At 43.8% G+C, this 26969-nt stretch overlaps 1 protein-coding gene across 1 annotated transcript in view; it reads right to left on the reverse strand.

Moving 5' to 3' along the window:
- DCHS2 (dachsous cadherin-related 2) overlaps positions 1-23900 on the reverse strand; it is a 247311-nt gene extending 223411 nt beyond the window's left edge. The window contains 1 exon segment of the mRNA XM_027597418.2: positions 21471-23900. Within this exon segment, the coding sequence (XP_027453219.2) occupies positions 21471-23456 (1986 nt within the window). The 5' untranslated portion in view covers positions 23457-23900.
- Between the last annotated feature and the right edge of the window lie 3069 nt (positions 23901-26969).

Here is a 26969-nt window from a genome sequence, read left to right on the forward strand (position 1 = left end):
AGCCTAACATTCGTGATTACAGGACAGTATGAAAGTAATCTTGATTCCAATTACTTTCTTCTAAGTCTCACAATAATAAAATGATCCCAGAAATGAGTTCTGTCATGTTCTTAAAGACAAATGAAACTACAGTCAGCATGTCAATCCACTGTGGTCTTAACCAAGCAGGTCACGCTAAAGTTAAACTGGAATAACTGGTGAGCATTACACACATATTCTAATGTTATAGGTATATTTTTAAGCATTACCTTTTCTCTCAACATATTAGAAAGTCCCCATTTTCCCCCTAAACTTTTGGCATATGCAGCACTTAGAACTAGAAATTTTTTTCCTTTGCTGACTGACTGCAAAGGAAAAATTTTACTCTTATTAAATGTCTAAAATTTAATGCATTTTGTAATGTAATTTTTTTAAATGGGCAGCTAACATGGATGGAAACATGAAGACTCTGCAAACTGCCTTGGATCTCAAACCTTTAATTAAATATGCATTTCAGAGGTGATCCAATTCCTTTTGAAACACACACACACACACACACACACACACACACAGAATGGGAATCTCTCACTACTAATAAAAGATGCTTCATTATACTAATAACATTTCAATTAGAAGCCAAATGTGAAAATCTTTCAGTATTTTAATTATCAGCTAACTTATTTTAATAATTAAGTAAAATTAATCCACATAAAGTAATGAGAAGTAGCATGACACCTGTTTTCTAGTCCTGGTTCAACTCCTGCTTTTCTGGGTTATCCTGGATAAGCTGTGGCACCTTCCTGAGCCTAAAGGGGGTGCCTGGGTGGCTCAGTCAGTTAAGCATCTGTATGACTTTGGCTCATGTCATGATCCTGGGGTCCTGGGATCAAACTCCGCCTGGGGCTCCCTGCTTAGTGGGGAATCTGCTTCTCCCTCTCCCTCTGTCCCTCCCCAACAGCCCCCACCCCGTGCTCTCTCTGAAAAAAATAAATTAAAAAAAATCTTCAAAATGAGGAAAGCCGATCAGTTAACTCTATCATCTCTTCAGTCACTGCTCCAGAAATTCTAAGTCTATAGTTACTTCAAAGCACTCCTTCAGTGCAGCTGGCTCTACTGACCAGTCCACCTCCAAGTAAAAGAAACATTGACCACCATGACCCTGGGCTCTGTATGTCTAGAGATCCAGGCTCCCCCTGGATGGGGGAGCACTTCCTCATAGGATACAGCAATAACCCCACTTAACTAAGCATAGGTTGATGTTCAGTCACCTCAGTCTCCCGGTGCCAAGTGACCAGCAGCAAGGAAAGTTACATCCTGACAGGACCAACTGACCCTGGTCATGGTGAGGAGGCAGAGCAGGCATTATACAGTGAGGACAGGGGGGAAAACCCTTGTCACTCAGGAAATAAACTGAAATATTTTTTGGTACTGCCTTGCCCAGCTTTGATAGTAAATGGAAAGAAGCAGCAGATACAGCCTGAAAAAGGTTATTGCAATCAGAGATTCAAGAACCCTCAGAGGGATGGAGAGCTGGGTCACAGCACCTTGATCAAGGGGGCACTCGCCAAGCATGAGGTGATTCTAGAATGGGCAGTAGGAGAGGGAGGTGCTGGGTATGAGTTACAGTAAGACAACCAGCTGCAGCAAGTAGGGTTAGGGCTTCTCCCACTGATCTTCCAATTTTAAGTCTCCCCAGTGAAAGAAACCAACCCAAAGCCAGAAGGAGTAGTTCCCAGATGGGATAAACTTTTTATAGGAAGCAAATGGGCCCAAGAAGCACAAGGGGTACTATACTTCCTTGAACTGTCATAATAAAGTCCCTCCAAAGAGGAGCTTCAAATAGGCACTTACTCTCTCACAGTTGTGGAAGGGTACCAGAAGTCTGAAATCAAGGTATCTGCTCCCTCTGAAGGCTCTAGGGAACCATCCTTCCCTGCCTCTTACAGCTCCTAGTAGCTCCAAAATATCTTGGTGTGTGGCAGCATAACTCAGTCTCTGCCTCTTTCTTCCCATGGCCTTCCCCTCTCTGTGTCAAACCTTCTCTTTTCTCTTATGATACCAGGTATTGGATTTAGGACCAACCCATCCAGCAAGATCCGATCTCCTCTCCTCTCATCTCATTTCATCTCGAGAGCCTTAACGTACATCTGCAAAGTCCCTAATTCCAAATAAGGTCACAGCCACAAGAGGGCTGAGTGGATGGTTGGATGTACCTCGCCGAGTCCCCTGCAGGCTCTAGACACTCATTCCTCCAGCTGCAGGAGCGCTGGTGACTCAGTCTCTACCCGGGAACTGCTCTCGGCCAAAGAGAGCTGCCTCACCCACGGCTGTGCCCTTTCCCGAGAGCCAACTCAGGACAGATCGGAAGGGCTCCTCCAGCCCACAGCTCCCTAGAGGACAGGCTGAGGTCATGCTGTACCTGCATCATGCTTCACCTCTGCCTTCTGCTCCCTCCTGTCTGCGGGGTGCTCCAAGAGCGCTCCCCAGGAGACTCCCTCCATGCAAGTCGCCTTCTCAGCATCTCTTTCCAGGGAGCTTGACCTGAGACTGCCACTCACTAGCTCCGGAACTTTGGACAAACTACATAAGCTCACCACTCCTGACTTTTCTCATGCGCAGGACGAGATGATGATAGTGCCTTCCATGTGGGGTGTTGTGAGAATGAGCAAGCTAATTCACGCTCATCTCTTAGAGCACTGCCTGGCACGGAGTAAGCATTCAATAAATGTTTATTATGAGCTATTATTATGGGCATGTTTTCTTCTGTAGGGAAAATATTCATTAAGGAATGAATCAATTTTTAGATTAATATTTTTTCAGCTTTCTTTAAGTTGTAAGTCAGTAGAACCATGAAACTAAAAGCAGTAAGTTGTAGTTTATATTACATTCTGATATTCCAATTATAATGAAATTAATATGCTAATACTTTAAAAAATCACTATTAACACTATCACAATTTCCAGGCTTAATTATTTTCCAGCATGGGAATGAAATTGGTTTTTTATTCCTTACAAATATCAAAGGAATGGTACTTAACACCTCCTATAAACTCACATATTTATTCTAAACTTAACATACCCAACAAGCCCAACAAAATCAAAAAGGAGGAAAAAAAACTACAATTTAAAACTGAAGCCTTTAACTATAGACAACTCCGGTGGTGACCAGAGGGGAGGTAGGTGGGGGAATGGGGGAAATAGGTGATGGGGATTCAGAGTACACTTACCATGATGAGCAGTGAGTAATATAAAGCATTGTTGAATCACTATATTGTACACCTGAAACTAGCAGAACACTGTACATTTAAAAACCATATATATCAAGGGTTCAGTTTATTATCTTTTAAATTTAATTCCAGTATGGCTTAAAATATAATAAACTGAACGCTTGATATATAAGCGTAGCTCTGGATCTTACATATCAATACTATAGAATTCTGCCCATCAAAGCTATAAAGTAACTCTTAGAGAACAATATAAAATTAAGGGTAGGTTCATATAGTTGATAGGCTGAACTTATAAAAGAGTAAATTAGCCACATTTAATGCAGCCATATCTTGAATTCGTTTTTCTCAGGATTATGATGTATATCATTTGTGGCCATGTCCAATCTCATTATTTGTTAGCACAAGATGAGCAAGTTAATATAAATAAGGAAAACTAATCCAGCTGACAGAGGATTTGTATTCCACTTGTCCTTACATGGTAAGTATTTCCTGCATTGCTTTGTGCAGAAATCACCCAGTCCGGGAAGAACAATCCTAAGAATAATGGGTGGTTGAGGTCCCGTGTCTCCACTTGTAAGAAATATTTCTGACTTTTTAAGTACTTACTATGCACTAGTGTTTGAAATGATAACCCTCCAAAGTATGTACTATTATCCCATTTACCAGATGAGATACAATGAGGTTCGAAGAACACAGCTTACAGTATGCAGAGTCAGACAGACTCAAGTCTATCGGTATTCTTTCCTCTTGCTGTCTCCCGCTGAGCATATAACTATTAATAAGCCAGCTCATATTCTGCGTGAAAGGATTTGGAATAGTGGTTTACAATATTGGCATTCCTCCAAAAAAAGAAGAGGAACTACATCTACTGTAATTGTTCTTTTTTTTTTTTTAAGTTTCAAACTGGTTTATTTTTTCAAGTTAGAGAACAGACAGAATAAACTAAAAAATTAAAACATTGCTACATTCCCAAAGTAGTCACCTATTTCTTTGGATAACAATAATATATATATCAAATATATATATGTGACATATCACATATATATATATATATATATATATGCATATATATCAAAGAGTACCTTTACAGGTTAAAGGGCTAACCAGTAGATTGTTAACTTGAGACATTTAAGAATCAAAAAGACTCTAGTAGTATTTCTGCAAATATGCAAAATGTATGGCTTCATATTCTGAGAGTAAAAAGAGGCTCTGACAAAGATCATGTTTTTTACGTGAAATGAGAATTGTCTGGTACTAAATTACAACATAAAAAGGATATTAACTGACTGACTGTATTATACTGTTTATGGTAGATGCTTCAAGGACAGCATTGCTTTTCAGAAAGTCATGAGAACGCAGTAGGATATGCTCAATTCCCGAAGCAGTCAACACTCACCAAGGCCGGTACATGCAATCATTTCATTTTATCATTGGACAAATCTTACTGTTATTACGTGCTGGGCATTTTAGTAAGCACGTAGCGGGAAGCAAGACAGATAAGGCTTCTACCTTCCTTTTGTGCAGCTTATCCTGAGCAGGAGAGCACATACCGCACAGGTTAGCTGTGTGCTGCATGCTACGAATAGGTTTCCTGCATAACGCATATAACCTACAGATGTTTATAAGACAGGACTTAATTAACAGTGATGGGGTAGGAGACTTAGGTGGTCAAGGGAAGCTTCCTAAGTACATGATATTTTCAAGGAACCAGTAAGAGCAGTGGGGGAAGGGAGACCCGTAGCAGAGAGGACAAAGACAGGACATTTCAAGCAAAGAGAAGAACCACCAGTGTCTTAGTTCAAGCTGCCATTATAAAATACCATGGACTGGCTGACTTAAAAAAGACAAATTCATCTCACCCAGTTTTGGAGCTGGAAGGCTGAGATCAGAATGCAGCATAGGGCAGTCCTGGTGAGAGCCCTCCTCCCAGCTTACATACACACCCATCTTTCCTCCCATGGTGGGGAGAACAAGCTCCGGTCTTTCTTTTTTTTCTTTTTCAATTATAAATTATTCAATTTATTTAAACTAAAAAAAAAAGTTCACTCATTTCTCCTCCCCCCATCCCTTGCCTCTGGCAACCATCAGTCTGTTCTCTGTAAGAGCTCAGTTTATTTTTGATTGCTTTTTGTTTGTTTGTTTGTTTTTGTATGCTTTTTTGATTCCACATATATGAGAGATCATATGGTATTTGTTTTTCTCGACTTATTTCACTTAGCATAATGCCTTTGAGGTCCATCCTTACTGCAAATGGCAGGATTTCACTGTTTTTTAATGGCTGAATAATATTCCAGTGTGTGTGTGTGTGTGTGTGTGTGTGTATACTAAAATTTCTTTATCCATTCATGTGTGTTGATGGACACTTAGGCTGTTTGCATAGCTTGGCTATTGTAAATAACTGGCAATGAACACGGGGTGCAGATACCTTCAAGTTAATGCTTTTGTTTTCTTCAGATAAATATCCAGAAATGGAGCTGCTGGATCATAAGGTAGTTCTATTTTTAATTTTTTGAGGAATTTCCATACTGTTTTCCATAGTGGCTGCACCAATTTTCATCCCAACTAAAAGAGCACAAGGGTACCACCCTTTTCCCCACATCCCTGCCAACCCTATCTCATTGTGGCTTTGATTTGCATTTCCCTGATAATTAATGTTGTTGAGCATCTTTTCATGTACCTGTTGGCCACCCACATATCTTCTTTGGAAAAATGACTGTTCAGCTCTTCTGCCTATTTTTTAATCAGATTGCTCTGATTGTATGAGTTTTTAATATATTTTGGATATTAGCACCTTATCAGATATATGATTTGCAAATATTTTCTCCTGTGCAGTAGGCTGACTTTTCATTTTGCTGCTGGTTTCCTTTGCTACGTCTTCTTCTTCTTACAAGGACACTAATCCCATTGGGCAGGGCACTCTCATGACCGTATCTAAATTAAGTTACCTCCCAAAGGCCCCACCTCCAAGTACCATCACACTGGAGGGTTAGGGTTGCAACGTAAGAGTTTCAACATAAGACAAGCATTCAGTCCATAACATAGAGCAAAGGCATGAGGTGAGGAAGAACAGGGTGCCTTCATGAAATATGAAGGAGCTGGGGAGAGCTCCTTGGAACAAGGATAGAAAGGCAGGCAGAATGGAGTAAGCAAGGATTTTGAACTTGATCTTACAACTAGTGCAAAGTCATTGAAGGCTTTAAAGCATGAGGAATATAATCAGATCTGTGTTACAGATGATTTTGAAAGAAAGCCTTTATCAAAGGAAATGTCAGGTTCTGTCTGATACAGGATGAGAGGCAATGTGCTTCGGAAAAGATAATTGTGAGGTATTTGGGCTCAGAGCCTTGACTTACAAAAAGAGAAACATAGGAAAATGAATTTCTACTTAGAGAAAAGCTTCTCAAGCAAAACAAAGAAAAAAGAGACAAATAAGAAAATGTTTGCCAGGGGGATAGTGGAAGGCGGTATGGGCAAAATAGATTTAAAAAAAATTTCCTGGCATGGCCTATAAAAACTTGGTCTTAATGATCCTAGCTCGTTGTCTGCATTTGGACAGGCTTGCTAAGAACTGATTTTCCTCAAAAGGGTCACGATAAATTATTTTCTCTATATTTCTCAGCCAAACTCAATGGTGGGAAATATTATCAGATAACTCCTGGAGTTGATTTCATCACTACATTTCATGAAGGATTATCATTTGTTCAATTAAAATTATAGAATTATAAATACATGAAATTATTTGTTGAGTCTGGGTAAAGCTAAAATACATTTAAATGATTTTAAACTGTTAACATTTACTACTGCTAACACTAATTAATCTATGAAACACTGAATCAGTAAACCTTTGTAGTTGAACACATTAGCTGCCACTCAATCATAATCTGATAGAACAAAATTCTACAGGCTTCATTTTCAAAAGGCTTTTACCATGAAGTCTTAATCATCTGAATCTCATTGAAATTAATAGAGATTTGAGTTTAGGGAAAGAGCAGGAGTCATGCTTCTGGTATGACCCAGTATGCTCCAAAAAACCTACTCTTTTGTATGTAGCAACTATAAACTCTGAGTAAAATGGAAAAAAAAAATACCTGAAGATTCTGGGGACTGAATAAAAGTAGTCAGACTTTCACAAGGGTCAAAAACTGGAATAATGGACTGATGTAAAATGGGTTTCCCATTTTTTAAGTTTAATTTATTATTATTATTATTATTGTTATTGTTATTATTATTATTATTATTTTGGCCTGCTACCTAAGGACAGGTATCAGTCAAGGCATCATGCAGGGTGACTAAATTGCCAATAGAAATACAGTCTTTCTGAATTGAAGAACTTTAACACAGACTTCAGGCAACCACAACCATCAGAAAGTGGAAGGGAAATCCCAGATGAGAGAAAGCCCTCTGGGCAAGCCCCAGATTCTGTATATATACTCTGCCCAAATCTCTCACTGACTCTAAACTACACGTGAGTGCGGTAGATTGCAAATAACCCAGGTAAGAAAAAGCAGAACTGAAGCGAGATTCACACTGGCACCAGGAATTTGCAGTATGAGTCCAACCAAGTTAATTGCCTGCTAAACCAAAAATATCAACACTGTTCAGAAGAATATAACAGAATCTAGAATCTCCACAATAACATATACAATGTCCAGAATATAATGCAAAATAATTCAGCATATGAATAATTAGGAAAATGGGCTCTATTTTCAAGAGAAAAAAAACAAAGAATCCAACCCAGGATGGTCCAGATGTTGGAACTCACAGACAGTGGCTTTAAGGCAACTATTATAGTGAAACACACTCTTGTATTGAATGAAAAGATAGCAAATACCAGCAGAGAAACAGAAACTATAAAAGAACAAAGTGGAAATTCTACAAATGAAAAAAACAACATCTGAAATTAAAAAAAAAAAACTGTTGGATATACTTAACAACAGAATGGATATGAGGACAGTGAACTTGAAAATAAAGCAACAGAAACCATCTGGTCTGAAGAACAGAAGGAAAATCATTGAAAAGGAGAATGAACAGCCCCTCAAGGCCTCAGATCAAAAGGTTTAACATATGTGTATTTGGAATCTCAAGAACACAGAAAAGAAAGAATGAGGCAGGAAAAAAAAAAAACTTTAAAATAAAGGAAAAGCTGCCTCTAGAAAGATTCCTCTCTATACATGCAATAAGCTTAACTTTCTCATTAAAAAAAAAATAGAACAGTTATCTTCATAAATTACAGATGAAAGTACTAACTGCACTTTATATGTTAAAATGCATTTAGAGAAATAATAGCAAATTACCCTTAAGATATTTTGAATTTGGATAAGAACACAATCGTGCTCCTCTGTGTATATAGCAAAACTGAGTATTACCATGTTTCAAAAAAAAAACCTGTCTTTCCTTTAAAATCTACTAAGATTCAAGACTCAAGATAAACTTACCAAATTCAGCTTGCGGTATGAGGAGTATGTTCTAATATACACAGAATCTATATTTTTAATGCAAGTAAGCAAATTACCTAAAGTACTGTCGAACATTAATTTATAAATTGCACTTCCTGTCACTGCTCTCCTTTGCGCTGGTCACTGAGAGAGGCAATAATAATGGAATAGACATAAGCATGCCAATCAAGTTCTACATGAGAAAAAAATCATCTAAAAATTCTTGTGAGATGAGTCCAGGAAACAAAGTAGCCGCCAGCACTGAAATATTGTGTTCTTGTTTATGCCTAATGCAACAGAACAGCCTTTGTATTTTTTTAACAGTTCAGTACTTAAAACAATCTATACTTCAAAGGAAAGTAAACAGTGCATATGCTTAGATTGCCCTTTACCTCATGACTTTGTTCTTTTATAACAGACATTCTGAAGAACTAGACAAGCCAATCTCTATGTAAACAATAACGTCCTCCGTGTCCCCAAATGCAGACATCAAGCAGAGTATACAATGCAGGAAGTTTCTTACTAGACAACCGTTAAAAGCCAAATAGTGTTTAAGTTTATGGTAGGGCTAGAAATAATATTTAATCTCCTGAAAATATAACCATAACAATGGCTATTCCTACGCAGCTAATTTCCTGAAAATATAACCGTAACAATGGTTATTATATATTATATAATATATATATATATTATATAAACCATAACAATGGCTATTCCTACGCAGCTAATTTTTTTAAAGATTTTATTTATTTATTTGAAAGAGACAGAGAGCACAAGTACATAGAGAGGCAGGCAGAGGGAGGAGAAGCAGGCTCCCCGCTCCTCCCCAAGCAGGGAGCCTGATGTGGGACTCGATATCAGGACCCTGGGATCATGACCTGAGCCAAAGGCAGAGGCTTAACCAACTGAGCCACCAAGGCGCCCCCCTAGGCAGCTAATTTAAATGAAGAACAAAAGAACACTCAGAATAATCTGAACAGAAGGGCTTTTAAAGGTGGAGAACAGTCTCTTGAACAGAATTTTGGGATCAACTGTCAGTAAACAAACTGATCAGAAATTGCCTCAAATTCTGTTTTGTTCTTTTCTCTTTGCTATCCTTGTGTACACAAAGGTACGCTACAGGTCTTCCTTGTTTTTTTTGCCATAATACATTTCCCAAAAGCATCAAGTGAATGGTATTTTCTTGTCTGAGGATTTAGTATGAAGTAAACCAAAAATAGCATTGAAAAAAATGCAACAATTAATTTACTACCATGATGTTTAAAATGGAAAACCTAAGTTTCAATTTCTAAAAGTGACCATTAAAAAAAATTTACTTGATCTTATTATATCAAATGTATACACAGCACATTAAAACACAACGGGGGCACCTGCAGGACTCAGTCATGACCTCAGGGTCCTGGGATTGAGCCTCTAGTCAGGCTTCCTGTTCAGCAGGGAGTCTGCTTCTCCTTCTCTCTCTCTGCCCCTCCCCTCTGCCCCTGCTTGTGCCTCTACACACTTGGAGCTACATTTTCTTCACAACTTTATTATACTAGTAGATGCTGAAGAAGACCACTTTAGCTCTAGAGCTGTTGAATCCATCATCAAGGGATATCAGACACTAAAGAAGACAGCAGCAGAAATTTCTAGAACCCTTCTTCAAGTGAGAAAGGGCTCTTAACATATGGCTTGGGCCAGGGGCACCCGGGTGGCTCAGTCATTTAGAGTCTGCCTTAATGCCTTAAGTCGGCTCAGGTCATAATCCTGGGCTCCTGTGATCGAGCCTGCATTGGGCTCCCCGCTTGTTGGGGAGCCTGCTTCTCCCTCTCTCTCTGCTGCTCCCCCTACCTGTGTTCGCTCTCTGTCAAAGAAAGAAATAAAACCTTGAAAAAAAAAAATACGGCTAGGTCCAAAAAGAGATGGGCCAACAGATGGCAGACTGGATCATTACAGGGCACTGAGGAAGGAAGTTGAGCAAACAGGGGCAACATGCCCACAGACTTGGGTTGTAAACACTGCCAACAACAGGAGAGGCACAGTACACGCTAAAGAGAAGGAAAGAGCAGAGAGGCAGGGATTACAGAGGAGAAAGGGTATAACTGAGGAGAAATGTCAGAAAAGATGGAGGACGTGAAGTGTGGAAAAGCCATGGGTGGGTTTGATTTGGACAGAGGAGAACCACTTAGTCCTTGGAGAGTGGATGGTGCAGAGACAAGAAAGTCTGATGGTGGCAGGCAAAACACAAGCACGTTTTCATCTTCTGGATTCTACTGAGTAGGAGGCATGATTACCTGTAAGAGAACAGGGAGTAAGACATGATGCTGAAAGAAAGTGAAGCTGTGGGAGAGATGCCAAGGTGAAGACAAGACCGCCCAGCAGTACTGAGGGCCCAGCTGATACCACACACTTACGATGGAACCACCCATCACTTAGAATTATTCCAGAGGTGTTCCATGGTACCCTGGGGGGAGAGCAAGCAGCTGGATTGATCCACCATCAGTAGTATGGACACAGATATGGAAGAGCAAGGGTTAATAGGGTGCATCCAAGAATTCTAGCTGGACAGGGAAAGAACTAAAGCAAGGAGGGCTCTGATACCTAAAGAAAGAAAAGGAAGAATAAGGAGCCTAGAAGAAAATCTAGATTCAAAAAGTAAATGTAAATTAAATCAAAGACTGAGAGAGCTGAAATGTCAGAAGGCTATGATCAGAGACCGGAATACACCACTGAGTGGAGCGGTTCTAGATGATTCCAGGGTAATGGAGTCTGGTTGTGGGATAGGGTTCCTGGAGTCAAAGTAATAAACAAAAGACATCAATACTGGGCCAAATGGGAAAATATAAGACCAGTTTGGCTGAATGGCAAGAGTTATAATGGAGACAAAAATGGCTAAAATGCATATGGGGGACTGACAAGAAGGTCTGTAGGAAAGAAAGACAGGGGGGTAGAGAGAACAGCAGAGCCAGAGCGTGTGCCTTAGTGCCTGGGATCATGGAGAGGGATGCTGAGTATTTGAGAGGGAGGAGGTGCGGAGGAGCTCAGAAGACAGGGTAAGCTGCCAACTGTCTGTCTGGGCTCTGATCCATTAGGCTGAGGAGACCAAGCAAACAAAGCAGCAGAAGCAGCACAGAGACCTGCCCTCCCACCGTATATGAGTGGCAAGACCCTTGTGCTAGCCAGCGTCCTGAGCCACTGACTCTTCTCTCAGTTACCCCCACCTTCACTTCCGTAGCTTTGATTATCACCTCTATGCACATGACTTCCAAGTTTCTTTCCCCAGCCTCAGGCTCTGGCCTGCACTTAGTTCTGAATATCTAAATAGCCCCCAAGACATCTTTTCCTGGACTACCGGCCATTAATTTGTACTCAACTTGCCAAACATTCGACCGAGTGAGCGTCCTTCCCCAAAAACTCTCACCTCCAGCTTTTCCTATTCCTCTCACTAAGTAGACTGAAAATACGGCACCATTTTTACATCCTCCAGCACGTCTCCCCTCACATCTTATTTAAGTTGTACCAATTCTTCCTTTATAATGCCTCTAAGGCCACCCTTTCCATTACCCTGCACCACCATTTCCCCGGTTCAAGCCCTCACATCTGAACAGGGATTGTGACAAGAGGGTCGAGACTCTCCTACCTGGTTTCCCTGTCTCCTTCTTGCTACTAACCCAAGATAGAGCTTCCTAAAACCTTACTTGACACATGTCAATCTCTCCTCAAAAACCTCCCATCTCTTCTGTTTGCTTCCGTAACAAAGGCCAAACTCTAGGCAAATGCTGCAAGTCCTTTATGGGCTGTCTCTTCCCATGTCTTCACTACAGGAACCAGACACACTGTAGTTATTTCAATTCATACTATTGTCACATGGACTATGCAATCCTAAATAGTGTTTTAATTAAAATTGATATTTGTTATGATATTCATTTGAGCTCCCTGTGCCCATAAAGCACAAAAGCCTTTAAAATGAAGATTTTAATTCAGTAAGAGTTCAAGAAGTAACCTGGCATTTCTAAAAACGATCTAGCATAATTTCCCTAATGGGCTATGAAAGTATAAATTACTTCTATAGTTGCTCACTTTTAATTTATAATTTAGAAGGCAAGGGGCTCATTAGTATAAGTCTGGGGCCAAGATGTTAATAAAATTAATTTATTGTCAGATTTCAATCCTCAGAGAAAGGAAATATTACTAATCACAACTTTCAGAAATCCATCCTAAATGATTCTCTTTTGGAAGTGATCATGCCTAGGAATGCATTACACTTTTTTATGCAAAAAAAATTTTTTTGCCTAGTTACAATAGAATGCTTCCATAACAGGACTGTAAATAAAAACATATATCACAAAAAAGGGCAAGAGACCCTCTAGAAGGTGCATACCTAGTGAAACCTCCATCCTGATCCACTGCATAAAGAACCTTCTACCTGCAAAGACCCTTAACTCTTCCTACACTCTTTCTACTTTCTACCACATTATGGTAGAAAGTTATCTTAAATTCCTACAATAATGTGTTGTTAGAATGAAGTAGCATGTGATGGTTAATACGCCAACCTGACTGGGCCATGAGATGCCCAGGTACCTAGCTAAACATTATTTCTGGGTATGTCTGTGGTGGGCTTCCAGAAGACATCAAATATTGTCATCTGGACATCAATATTTGTTTTTGTTTTGTTTTGTTTTAAAGATTTTATTTATTTGTCAGAGAGAGAGCACAAGCAGTGGGGGAGCAGCAGGCAGAGGGAGAAGCAGGCTCCCTGCTGAGCAAGGAACCCGAAATGGGACTCGATCCCAGGATGCTGGGATCATGACCTGAGCCAAAGGCAGATATTTAACTGACTGAGCCACCCAGGCGTCCCCGGACATCAATATTTGAATTGAGGGAGTGAGTAAAACAGAATGCCCTCCCCAATATACGTATGTGGGCATCATCCAATCCACTGAAGGCCTGAATAGAACAAAAAGGAGGAGGAGGGATGAGTTGTCTCTCTGCCTGACTGTATTAGCTGGGACATCAGTCTTCTTCTGCCCCCTGACTGGCACTCACACCATCAGCTCTCCTGGTTCTCAGGCCTTCAGACTTGGACTGAATTACACTAGTTTTCCTGTGTCCTCAGTTTGCAGACAGCAGATTATGGGATTGTGGGAATTCTCTCTTTCTATAACTGTGTGAGCTAATTCCTCATAATATAGAAACACATTTTATTCTTGACTAATACACATTTCATGGATGAGGACCTGGCCAGGAAAGTTCGTAGAGCTAGTGGTGCAATCAAAGCCAGAACCAAGGTATTCTAAACCCAGTGCTGTCTTATTCCATGCTTTCCCAATAAAAGACTCGAAAGAGTAATAACTGATAAACGGAAAAAGAAGACACTAAGACACTCAAAAATGAGAATTGTGCCCTGCACAGCTGAGAGGGTTCAGCTTCTGACACTGAGTCTCAGTGTGGGGGTGAGCACTCCTGAGGTGGGGAGCCCCCCCTGAGGCGGGCCCCTGGGGAATCAGGATCCACTGCACAGAGACCTTGGCCACCGCTTATATCACAGTGCCTAGTGTCTCTAAGACCCTCACGGCACTTTCTGGGGGGGCGGTGGGGTGGGGAGGCTTGCTATTGAGAGGTCTTCTGAACCTTCCTTAAGACAGGTGGGATTGCTAGCCCATAAGATGTTACAAGTGTCCAAATGAAGTACAAAAGATTTCTGCTTTCACTGCCAGAAATATATACATCTAGCTAAAACCTGATACACCATTTAAATGTATTTCTGCTCCTCTTCTATCTTTTAGTGCAAGAGAATCTTAATTTGAAATGTCATTTTTAATGACTGATTGCTACATCAAGCAAAATAGTTTCCCTCAACATTTCTAGAAGTCTTACTTACTAACATTTAATAATATATACTATGTATTGAGTACTTACTATGAGTCAAGCACCACTCTAAGCTAACATGTATTAATTCATAATCCACACAAAAACTCTACCAAGCTGACACTACTCTTATCCATATTTTCCAGGGGAGGAATCTGAGGTACAGTGCCCAAAATCACACTGCTAGTAAGTAGCGGAACTGAGATTCAAACCCAGGCACTCTAGCCCCATAGTCGGCCTATGTTTTTCATCACCGCATGCAACCAAATTTTGTTCTTCCAAGCTATGAACACTCTACCATGTAGTGTCAGTTATCTTTAATTATAAAACCAAGAACTAGACAAATTCCTAGCAAGTTATATATTGATTGTAACTAAAAACACATCCCACAGATTCTAGGCGATACCCTTCCTGTAACACATCCAAACATATTATCTGATCACTTTTCCCAAGCAGGAAAAGGGAAAAGGAAGTAAAGCCAGCTGATGGGTCTTGGGTAGCAGTTGTGTGGGGAAAGGAAGACGAGAAATATCAAATTGAAGTCCAAGAGAGAATTCTACAGTTGATCTCAAGTGCTTAAAACAGGTCATTAAAGCAAAACCAGAGGCATATACAGCGCATGCTGGGAGCTAAGGTCTAAGGCCAGCAGGAGTCAGATAATCAGGGAAGATGACAGTTGGCAGGTAATTTAGCCTATCCTGGAGGCAGGGGCAAATGACTGCTGTGGAAATCTCACATGCTTTCAATGTGTGTGTACATACAGGATAGGTCCATTTAAAAGAGCCAGAAAAGAAAAAAAATACATAAATAAAAGAGCCAGAAGAGGACAATCATATAAGGGTAATACAATTATATGACCATCAAAGCTGGTATACACTACGTAAGTATGGAAGCATGCACGTAAGGTCAACAATAAGGGCATGCTAGTAGTAAGGTGAGGGATAAGCAGTGCAATTCAGACCACAAAATTCCAAAGGATCAATGATAAACTATACAGAGGAATTACACTTTAAAATAAAATTAATACACACTCAGATGAAAGGTGAAAAATTAAAGAGTAAAAACTCTGACTAGTTGTAACTCTTACTTAGCTTTTGTTTTCACTATGTAGCTCTTCAATACAGTCCAACAAAGTTATTGGTCTATTCTAATGCATTAGATGGCAGACATCAATCAGGAATTACAGGGGACTCAAATACCATTAAACTGCAGCCCCACCAGGTACTTACAATCCACTCTTTTACTAATACAAGTAAACAACTGTAGCTCTACAAGGAACGTTAAGAAAAGAATGGGACACGGGCGCCTGGGTGGCTCTGTCGGTTAAGCGTCTGACTCTTGATTTCAGCTCAGGTGGTGATCTCAGGGTCTTGAGTTCAAGGCCCACGTCGGGCTCCTCACTCAGCAGGAAGTCCCCTCGCACACACATGGGCTCTCTGTATCTCTAAAATAAATAAATCTTTGACAAAGAAAAAAGAAAAAAGAGCAGGATGGATGTGACACATTTAGTGGGAGGAGGGGGCATTTAAGATTTGGCTATGGTCTCCAGTTTGAAGAATGGGCAATACAAGACAAGAAGTGACGATGGACACAACTAGGGTAAGGGTAATGGGTATAAATGAAGGGATGGTTGTAAGAAATACTGAAGCCCATAAGATGGGTCAACTTCTGTGGTCAAATGTGCAGAGGAATCACAGATGACACTAAGAATTCAGGAAACATCTTCTTCCTTGATAAAGTCTACTACTTCCAAAGGCACTAGGAGGGGCCCTGGAGAGAAAGGGCCTCATGCCAAGATAGGAACCACTTTACCTCAGCTTCCCTTGCAGACTTCTGCTTTCATTACCACTCAGCCTTCAGGGGCGTGGCTGCTTGCCCTGGACACTTTGACTTAAGCCAATTAATGGCCCTTCACTTAAATCATACCACCCCCAGAGGGAGTTTGGGGTTCTCCATTTTTACCTCCATAGGTATAGTTGAGACAAAGTCAACACATTGAGCAAGACTTCACTAACAGCTAGGAGATGTTAAAAAAAGAAATAACCCTAAAAGATATAATGAATCAGAAACAAGATACAGTTTAGTCCTTTCTGGTCCATGGAGTCCAGCAGGAATCAGGTCCTCCCAACCCTCAGGGTCTTCCCAGAGGTAGGTACTATCTTTAGTGTCCACTGCTGGGGCACCCTCCTAGACGGGTTCCTCAAAGTCAGACCACAAGAGCAAACAAACCAGCACACAGCCAGGTGCCCTCTCAAGAGCTGCTTTTATGCAACTGATTGGTTTGAGACATGACCTGCTCTTTATCCTGGTACTTTACTTTTCAACAATGCCAAACACAACCATTCCAACAAACAGCAAATCCACACACATAGTCACACACCAAATGCATAAACACGTCTATGGAAAGGACACATTAACGAAAATGGGAAAGTTTCAGAAAGGAGCTAATGAATAAAAGTTAAGAAAGAAAGAAGCTAGTGCTAGAAGGGAAATGACTTTGGTTTGGGAAATGTTAGATTTAAGGTGCCCAAAATATACCCAGGTAGAGATGCATACAAGGTAGAGAAACGTTAATGTGAGTTTATAAGAGAGGCTGACCCTGTAGATGTGTTTAAAAAAAAAAAAAGAAATAAAAACAAACAAACAACATCAAAAACAAACAGTTCTGGGAATATAGAGAGGAAAGTATAGAAAAGAGAGAAATGAGAGGAAGACCAACACCCGTACCTCCACCTCCACCACACTGAGTGGGGTGACACAAGAGGAGAAGGAGCACCCGGCAAGAGAGAGGCACAAAGAGAAGGCAGTAAGATGAGAGAAGAGGCAGCCTTCAAGAAAGAGGGAGCAGGAAACTGTCCAAAATGCTGTAGGATTAGGAAAAGCTGGTTGGATTTTTTTTAAGATTTTATTTATTTATTTGAGAGAGAGAGAATGAGAGATAGCACGAGAGGGAAGAGGGTCAGAGGGAGAAGCAGACTCCCGGGACTCGATCCCGGGACTCCAGGATCATGATCTGAGCCGAAGGCAGTCGCTTAACCAACTGAGCCACCCAGGCACCCAAGCTGGTTGGATTTAAATTTAAAAACACAGCTGCCTTTTGAGAGACAGGATTTAGTATAATAAGGGAACGTCAGAACAGGGAGCTGCAGAGCGATCGGCTAGTGGAGGTGGGACGAGTGTCCTTCCTTCTTGAGGACCATGACAGGGGAGGGAAGGAGAGAGCCTACCACCAGCACCACCAGCACTGGGGCTCTGGAAGCACAGGGACTTTGCCCGGTCTGCTCACTGCTGCATCCTCCGCGCTAAGACCAGTTCCTGGCAAGTAAGAGGTGCTCCATAAATATTTGCTCATGGAATGGTGTGTTTATTCAATCAATGTTGCTGTTTGATGAAATAAATGAATTAGTGAATGAACACAGTAACGATATCTGAGGAAGTCTGAGACAATACTCTTGTTAAACAGCATTGCTGTGATTCAGGTATAAATGTGGGCGATAAAGCCTGTAAGCACAGTTCACATCACTGTACTTGGTTGAAGTTAGTCTTTTTGACAGTCATCTGAGGAGAAAGAGAATCTTTTAGGCCCGATCCTGAATTTGGGGAGGCAACCCCTGAGTGTCTGTAGAGCAGAAATCCCTCTCTGCCTTGACCCATAAAGAGATACTGAAAGGAGCTCCTGAGGGGTGGGTTGTGAAGAAGGGGTTCTCCACATGGGGGACAGTGGGCAGCAAGGAATTAAGAATCCAGGTGAGTGCCCGAAGGTTGTGACAGCCCTTTAGGAGTAGAGGTCACCTATCTCGGGCTGCTACCCGTTCTCCTACTCGGTATTAAATCCCCTCATTCTGCCCCACATTTAAAGTCACGGTAAAGTTCTGATCTGGGCATGAGAATATAATGGGTTTGGGCAGCACCGGGGGGCGGGAGAAGCAGTATCAAGAGTGGAAGAACCCCCAGGATCAATAATGTGGGGTGACAGCCAAGACACCTTGAAGGTTCAAGGATTTGTTACCTTAGATGACATGGTATTCCTTTACAGGGAATATAGGAAAGAACTTTTTTTTTCCCCTGTTTCTTCTCATTTTGTTTTTGTTTGATTCAGACAAAGGAGAAACTGAGCACATATGCAGTCCAAATGGAGAAAACTGGTGGAGAGCAATAGAAAGAAGGTAGGGTTGTAAGGATCGATACAATGTAATTAAAGAAAGCCCTGGAAGAAAGGAGAGGCCATGAGACCCAAAGGCTGGATGGGAAGGTTCCTTTTTACAAAGTGGTATAAAGAAGGATTGAGAGTAAAGAGATACAAAACAGATGGGAGACACCTGGTGAGGCTTACCTGGAAGTTAGGAGACAGAGCCAGCTAGTGGGCTTACAGAACATAGAGAGTTCACACAGCTGCTGGGGAAAGGCCACCGGGGAAGCCAGTGAATAAGGGGGTTTCTGCAGTCGTGAGGGGCTAGCTCACTGGAATTTCCAGAAATTCTAAGTAGCACGATTTAATACTATTTACAGCGATATTTGGCAAACCGGAAAGGTTTTTTGCAATTGGAGATGCAGTCCTACCCTGGAGCCAATTTCGGCTCACCTAATGGATCTGCTGCATACTGAGTCATAATAACAGGATAAACACACCTCAGAGCGGAATCATCTCATTTTAGAAACAATTCTAAAGACAGGTTCTAATCAAAGGAATCACAATTAATCCACCCTGCCTATTTTCCTTCAAATGGAGCCAAGTTGTACTATTTCATACCAAGATCATCAAGGTCTTCCAGGTGGAAGAAATCTTGAAAATCATCAAGTCCAACTTCTCACTTACTGTGACTTCATTTTTAGAAATCCGAGGCAGAAATTATCAGTGCACGCTGGCATCCATGTGGTGCTTTACATTTTTAAGCCTCCTTGGGGGTGCACCTGAGGCCACATAGCTGAGCTCTGGCCAACGGGACATTGGTGGACGTGATCTAAGTCACTCCCAGATCCGGTCCTACCTTGGATTGAAGAAGACCAGCCAATTTGCATCATATCAAACTTTGCTTGAGAGAGAGATAAACTTCCATTTTGCTACTCACTGACATTTGTAGACTTGTCTGTTTCAACAGCAAGCATTCATTGATTCTCAAGCCTTTGAATAACCTAGCAACTCAAAGAACTGCCAGTCATGCTAGAGAAAGAGATGGAGATTATTATTGCTCACAGATCCAAAAGATTAAGAAGATAGAAGCAGTCATGAAACTCATTTTTATAATATAGTAGCATCTTGGTTATCTAAAGGGTATTATTTGAGACATAACCTATAGAAGTTAAGGCCCTACCCCTGAGAAACAGGAAATAAACAGTAGAGGTCTTAAATAACCCAGCCTGAAAGCTAAATAAAGTGTTAGAGGTTCACTCACTACTTAGGCTCTCAGGCTCTTTGTATTTATTCAAGTTATCTTGGAGTAAATAAGTCAATCTTAGAAATCTGTTTATCTCACATCGGATAAGAAACTGGAAATTGATCTGTTTCTGCTTTGTTTGTTCATTTGTTTTGTTTCTTAGATTCCACATATAAGTGAAAATATATAGTGTGTCTTTCTCTGACTTTTTTCACTTAGCATAATAACCTCTAGGTTCATCCATGTTGTCACAAAAGTCGAGATCTCCTTTTTTATGGCTGAATAATATTCCTCTGTGTGTGTGTGTGTGTACTACATTCTCTTTATCCATTCGTGTATTTTTGGATCCTTAGGTTTCTTCCATATCTTGTCTATTCTAAATAATGCTGCAATAAACATAGGGGTACATATATTTTTTCTATTTAGTGTTTTTTTTTTCTTTACCCAGTAGTGAAATTACTGGATCATATGACATTCTATTTTTAGTTTTTTGAGGAACCTCTCTATACAGTTTTCCACACTGGCTGCACCAATTTAAATTCCCACCCAGAGGGGAGATGGGTGGGGAGATGGGCAAAATGGGTGAAGGGGAGTGGGAGTACGGGCTTCCAGTTACTGAATGTACAAGTCTCAGGGATAAAAGGTATCACACAGGGAAATACAGTCACGGTTTTGCAATAGTGTTCTATGGTGACAGATGGAAACTATGCTTATGAGCATAGTGTAATGTACGGAGTTGTCAAATCACCTTCTACTCCTGAAACTAATATAACATTGTGTGTCCACTACACTAAAAAAAAAAAAAAAGAAAGAGAGAGAGAGAGAGAGACAAAAGAAAAGAAAAGAAAAAAGAAAAGAAAAAAATAGGAAGTGGGAAGCAATAAGGACTGGTGCTAGAAGGGACCAAATCACAACATTCTGAGAGTGAAGGAGAGATCAGAATTCTAAAGGCAGAATTTCCAAAAAGCAAGGTAAAGATTTCCATTTTATAATTGAGCCCCACTACTTCTCAGAGTCCTGAAGGCTCACTGGAGATACTCAACCCACAACTGACTAGGAAAAAAAAAATGACTTAATGTTCTCAACTAGCCTTTGTAAGACTCTAAGGTACAAATGTATGTTAAAAATCTCTGCAAATGGTTACTCAAACGGTTTCGATGTTTAAAGTATATTATTTGCAAAAAAAATAATTTTTGGGGACCCCCTTATTTCTCTAAGACGCCACACAATGACGCCCCAAAATATGAGACGCTGCCATTTGCATACTGTTTGAGAGCGAGTGGTTCCTCTCAAATCGATGTGGGTGCACATATCCAGCATGAAGGAAACCTGGATTCCTTAAGCAAAATCAGGATCCAAATATCACATGAAGTAGAAAGGACCTCAGAGATCACTCAGTGCAAGTTCCTGGCAGAGAAGTTAGGTGCCCAGAGGACGCCCATTCATCTCACTGTAGAGGAGGAACTGAAGCTCATGCCCCCTTGCTTTTGGAGCCAGGGTACAACCACCTACATCACAATGTTCCCTCCCTGGATAGGCTTACTCTTGCCCTCCCCTCCCAGGCCCTTCTGGAATCCAGAGGTTGATCCAGAAGCATGATGCACTCACCTGCAAAAAGCAGTGTCCAACCGGGGCATGCTCCACCAGGGTGGCGTTGTACACCTGCCTCTGGAAGATGGGCTCGTTGTCATTCACATCGTCCACGGTGATGCTCACCAGGCAGGTGGCAGAGAGTGGGGGTTCTCCGAGGTCTTGGGCTACCACTCTCAACTCCACTGCCTCCTGGAGCTCTCGGTCCAGGCTCCGGACGGTGCTGATCACGCCGCTTTCAGGATCAATAGTGAAGGACGGTCCGCACTCCGCGGTGGGCCACACGCCTTCTGGGTTGCAGCGACCCGGAAGGTGGACCAGTGCGTAGCGCAGCCTGGCATGGTCTGTGCCAGCCTCATCCGCATCGGAGGCGCTGACCCACACGACCGCGGTGCCCGGGGCCGCGGCCTCTGACACCGAGGCCAGGTAATGCTCCCTGCTGAAGAGAGGTGGCTGGTCGTTGAGGTCTGCAACCCGGAGCAGCAGCGTTTCCTCTGTGCTCAGCGGCGGGGAGCCCGCATCCGTGGCCACCAGTCGCAAATCGTACAGGTCTCGGCTCTCCCTGTCCAGGGGCCCCTCGACGCAAAGGAAAAATACCCCGAGGGAGCCGCCAGAGCTCAGTGCGAAGGCTCCATCCCCGCCCTCCAAGGACAGCGAGATGCTCCCGCGTCCTAGGGCAACACCAGGCTCCCCGACGGCCTCCTCTTCCTGCTCCGGACCACCGTCCGCGTCGGACACGGAGACGCGAGCCACGTAATCGCCCAGCGCGGCGCCCTCGGAAACGCGCGCGGCCCCTCCCTCGGTGAGGAAGAGCAGGTGAATGGTGGGCGGGTTGTCATTGACGTCGAGCACGGCGATGGACACGCGTACAGTGGCAACCTCGGGCTCGGCCCCTCCGTCGCGGGCCTCGACCACCAGCTGGTGCCAGGCCTGTGCCTCGCGGTCCAGCGGCCTCTGCACCCGCACCACACCGCTCATCTCCTCCACGGTGAAGTAGGCCCCATCGCCCAGTGGCCCGAGCGCCGGCCGGGCGCGGATGCTGTAGCGCACGTGGCCGTTGGGCCCCAGGTCGCGGTCGGTGGCGCGCACGCGACAGACCTCGGCGCCCGGCCGAGCGTCCTCCCGCACCGCGGCGCGGTACTCGCCCTGCTCGAAGACCGGCGGGTTGTCGTTCTCATCCAGCACCCGCAGCTCCACAAGCAGGTGGCCAGTGCGCCGCGGGCGGCCGCCGTCCCAGGCCTCGATATGCAACTCGTGTGTCGCCGCCGCCTCTCGGTCCAAGCGCCGCAGCAGCACCAGGTACAGGGGCTCCAGGGGCGACGAGGACGGTGGTGACCCCGGGGTTCCGTAGCGCAACTGGAAGAACGGCCCTGCGGGATCCTCGGGAAGGTCGGACGGTTGCAGCAGGGTGTAGCCCTGCGTGCTGAACAGGCCCGCGTCCGGGTCACGGGCACCTGGCAGGCGGAAGGCGGTACCTGGAGGGCTGAGCTCGGAGACGTCGAGTTGCAGGGAGTCACGGGGAAAGCTGGGCGAGTGATCGTTCACGTCGTTGACGCGGATCTCCACCTGCACCACGGCGCCCAGCAGCGTGGCGGCCACAAAGCTGTAGTGGTCCCGCCGCTCGCGGTCCAGGCACCGAGCCGTGCGGATGATGCCGGTGTCCGGATGCACGTGGAAGTCGTCCAACAGCGGTGAGTCATCCGAATCCTCGGATAGAAAGAAGCCGTCCCCCTCCTGCTGCTGTGCAGCCGGCAGCCCCGCGCGGATGTCGCCGACTAGAGTGTCCGGAGGAAGTCCCTCGTCCACGGAAAGGCTGAGGTTGAACACCTGGGCATGTGAACCCGAGGCCGCGCACAGCCACGCGTGCATGAAGAGCCAGAGCAGGAAGCGCTGTCCCCCGGGGGCGCCGCCGCCGCCCGGCAGCCCGCGGGGTGACCCTCTCCTCCCGGGGAACAGAAGGCGCTTCCCGGCTGGAGCCCCCCGCTGCTGGTGCCCTTGGCCCATCCTCCGTCCAGCAGGGCTCGTTTCTCCGCCAGTAAATCCGGAAGGCTCCCGGGTAACTGCCAGCTTGTGTTAAGGTGGCCGAAAAATCCAGTAGCCTCTTCAGTGTCGGGGCCAAAGAAGAAAAGACTTCGTCTGGCAAACCAACAGACCCAGGAGTTGGCGAGGTTCAATCTGCAACTGGTGAAAGCGTCCTCCGCCTGCCGCTCACGCAGACAGGGAAGCTCTAGCCGCCTCTGCCGCTGCAGCCACCTCTTCAGCCCCTGGGTTTCTTCCAATGAGTCTCATCTCTTTTTCCTCTCTCCTTTTATTCCTTTTACATCTGTTCCTTGTTCTGCTCGGCTTGTTGTTTCCCCCTGGTAAAGTCAGGTGCATTATTTCTTTTGCCAAAAAGGATGAAATTATTTAAAGCGCGCACACACAAGGAGAGGCTGGGGGTCGGCCCGGGGAAGGGGGTGGAGTAAGGGCTGGGAGGCCGAGTGCGGGCGCCGGGCGGGAGCGGAGGAGGGAGGGAGGGAGGGAGAGGAGGCTCCGGCTGCGGCAGTGCCGGCGGCTCCGGGGGCGGCCTCTCCCCGCCGCGTCTCGGGGCGCCGAGGACCGCCCGGCTCCAGCTCCGACCCAGCCCACGCCGCCCCCGCTCCCTTCTCCTCCCCGCCAGTGACGCGGCACACACGAGGGCCAACTCCAACCTGCGAGTGGCCGCTCTGCAGCAGGGCGCGCCCTCGCCTGGGCCGGGGACCCAAGAGAGGGGAGCGCGGGAGGAAGGACGCGCAGATTTGGGCCGCGAGGCGCGCGGCCGTCGCGCAGGCCTGCGGTCTGCCCCGGCTTTGCGGGCCAAGTGGCGATGGGTGCGGGGAGGCGGGAGCAGCAGCCCCTCCACGCCTTCCTCCCTCCATCCCCTGGACGGTTCCTTCGGCAGGCCTGACGCTTGGCTCAGGCTGAGCAGAGGGTGGGGGTTAGAATCACTTTAGGGAGCCAAACTTGTGTTCCCCATTTGGCGAGAGAGATTCGTCCCCAGCGGAAGGACAGATGGGAGTCAAAGGCCGATGCGCAGCTGGGGCCGGGATGACTGCAAAGGGCGGGGGGAGGCGGAACTTGGAAAAACCTTCGCGAAACCCCGAGAAATCTGTGATACACATGGTGCAAACCGTGCTTTATTATGCCGCGCTACTACTCAGCGACGTGTGAGGGTCGCGTCACTCCCCTCTGCCACCGAAAATGACAATAGATTCGGCTTGTGAACACTTTCTTATGCATTCAGCGCCATCACAACACTTCCAGGATGTTTTATGATGCTGATTAATGGGCAGAAAGATGGGGTAGCTCAGGCCAGACCACCTGACCAGCACTTCACCATGGCCTCTGAGCAAGGAAGTTTGCTGTCAGGGCCGCTGCTGACAGCACTTTCAAACTAGCTTCTGTCTGAGTCCAAGAAAAATTCCAATAAATTGCCAGTCGCAGGTTTCCCTTCAATTATCTGTAATGATAGGTAGAAATTGATAAATGGCCTCTAATAAAAAAATGCCTGGAGAAGGACTCTGCCTTCTTGAGAATGGCTGGTCCTATTTAGCAAATGGTTTCTGCAATTTTGCATTTAGGCCAAAGGGAAGAATTAATTTCCTAGATACTGTTGCTCTCCTTTAAGGAGGACCAACAGCGCTGCATGATGGTTCTGGGCAGCAAGTCAAATGCCTTTTAATATTTGGTGGAGTTATATATATAACTGCTAATCTACACCATTATCTCTACCTCTGACAAAATAATAATAAAAATTTATTTTATAGCTGATATGTTGCATGTAAATAGAGACATTATTAAAATACATCCAGCTGCCTCTCACCGGTGAAGTCTCCTTACCATTAAGGAGACCAGGTGTGAGTCTTTAGAATCTTCTTTCACCTCAACCTCTTCAATCTCACTTGAACCAGTCCCCCGCCTCTACTCTTACCCCCCTATAAGTAATTCTCAGACAAGCATCTGGAATATTTTTTTAAAGCTAATTCAAATCATGTCTCCCCCTGCTTAGAACCTGCCAATATATTTCCATTATGCTTGGATTATAATTCAGGCTCCTTCCAATTGTACAAAACTAACATTGCCCTACCCACCTTTCCAACCTCATCTTATACCACCACTCTTGATTCAGATGTACTGCCTTTTTTCTGATACTGGTATTTGCTACAGACTGAATGTTTGTGTCTTCCTCAAAATTCATGTGTTGTCATCCTACACCCCCCCCCAACCCCACCAACGTGATGGTATTAAGAGGTGGGGTCTTTGGATTAGATGACATCGTGGGATTAGTGTCATAAGAGTCAGGAGAGAGCCTGATGCTCTCTGTTCTCTGCTGTGTGAGGAACATAGGAGGTGAGCAGTCCACAACCAGGAAGAGGGCCCTCCCCAGGACTTGACCATGCCGATGCTCTAATATCGGACTTCGAGCCTCCAGAACTGGGAGAAATAAATTTCTGTTGTTTATAAGCCACCTAGTCTATGGTACTTTTTTTATAGCAGCCTGAAGACAGTGCATTTGAATTCTTAAAACTTTTCTGTGCCTGGGAGTTATTTCTTCTGCTTTGTGAAGATTTTGCTCTGTCTCATTCAGGTCTTAATTCAAATACCAACTGTTTGGAATCCTCTCTTGACCACTCTACTCAAGTAGCTTCTCCACCATAAACCCTTATCCTCATATTAGATTTCATTCACAACACCTATCGGAGCCTGAAATTAGCTTGCTTTATTCAGTTGTTTATTAAATTATTGTGATCTTAACCCTCTTCGTGCACTTGAAGCATTGCTTTATCCTGGAACCCAGATCAGTACCTATCACATAAATGGGTCTCCATTTACTAAACAGGTGTTGGATGACTGGATAGATGGTTGGTTTAGCCGATGGGTGGATGGAGGGATAAGTCTGTTAAAGGAGAGATTTGAAGCCATGATTCAGAATTAATTGACCATGAAATCCTTTATTGTGATGAATTGTATCTTCACAGTTTACTCAGTTTAATCATTCTACGGGGCTTCGTTAGCTAATTTTTGAACTTCAGCTTATTTTGCAGAGTGTATTGTTACCAAATATTTACTTGAGTCTAAAAATAAAGGAAAAGCAGCTAGTTATTCTGCATCTTTCACTGACATTCTTTGTAAACAGTGGTTTGGTTTAGAAACAAATGAAAAATCAAAAACTTCAAACATCTATTTTCCCACTAGTTTTTAAGCTTTATAATTTAAGCATGTGCAATTCAAGGTCTCCTGCCCACTTCATACCCTTCATTGAATGCCTTGAGCAGCATTCTAAATTGAAAATTCAATTTGGTGGGGTTAAAAAAAAGGAGCATTTCTCAAATATGCAAAAAACAATTTTAGATTCTAGCACAGAAGCCAATAGCTTTGCAAGAAATAGGTCAAGGTCTGACCCTCTAGGGAGGAGTATCATGGTGTAACTGGCAGGAGTCTGGGCATTGAAGCTGGGCAACCTTGGCTCTGCTCTATAATTGTAGGCAGATTATTTCA

The sequence above is a fragment of the Zalophus californianus genome, chromosome 2, assembly GCF_009762305.2.
Source record: "Zalophus californianus isolate mZalCal1 chromosome 2, mZalCal1.pri.v2, whole genome shotgun sequence".
Classification (NCBI taxonomy): Eukaryota; Metazoa; Chordata; class Mammalia; order Carnivora; family Otariidae; genus Zalophus; species Zalophus californianus.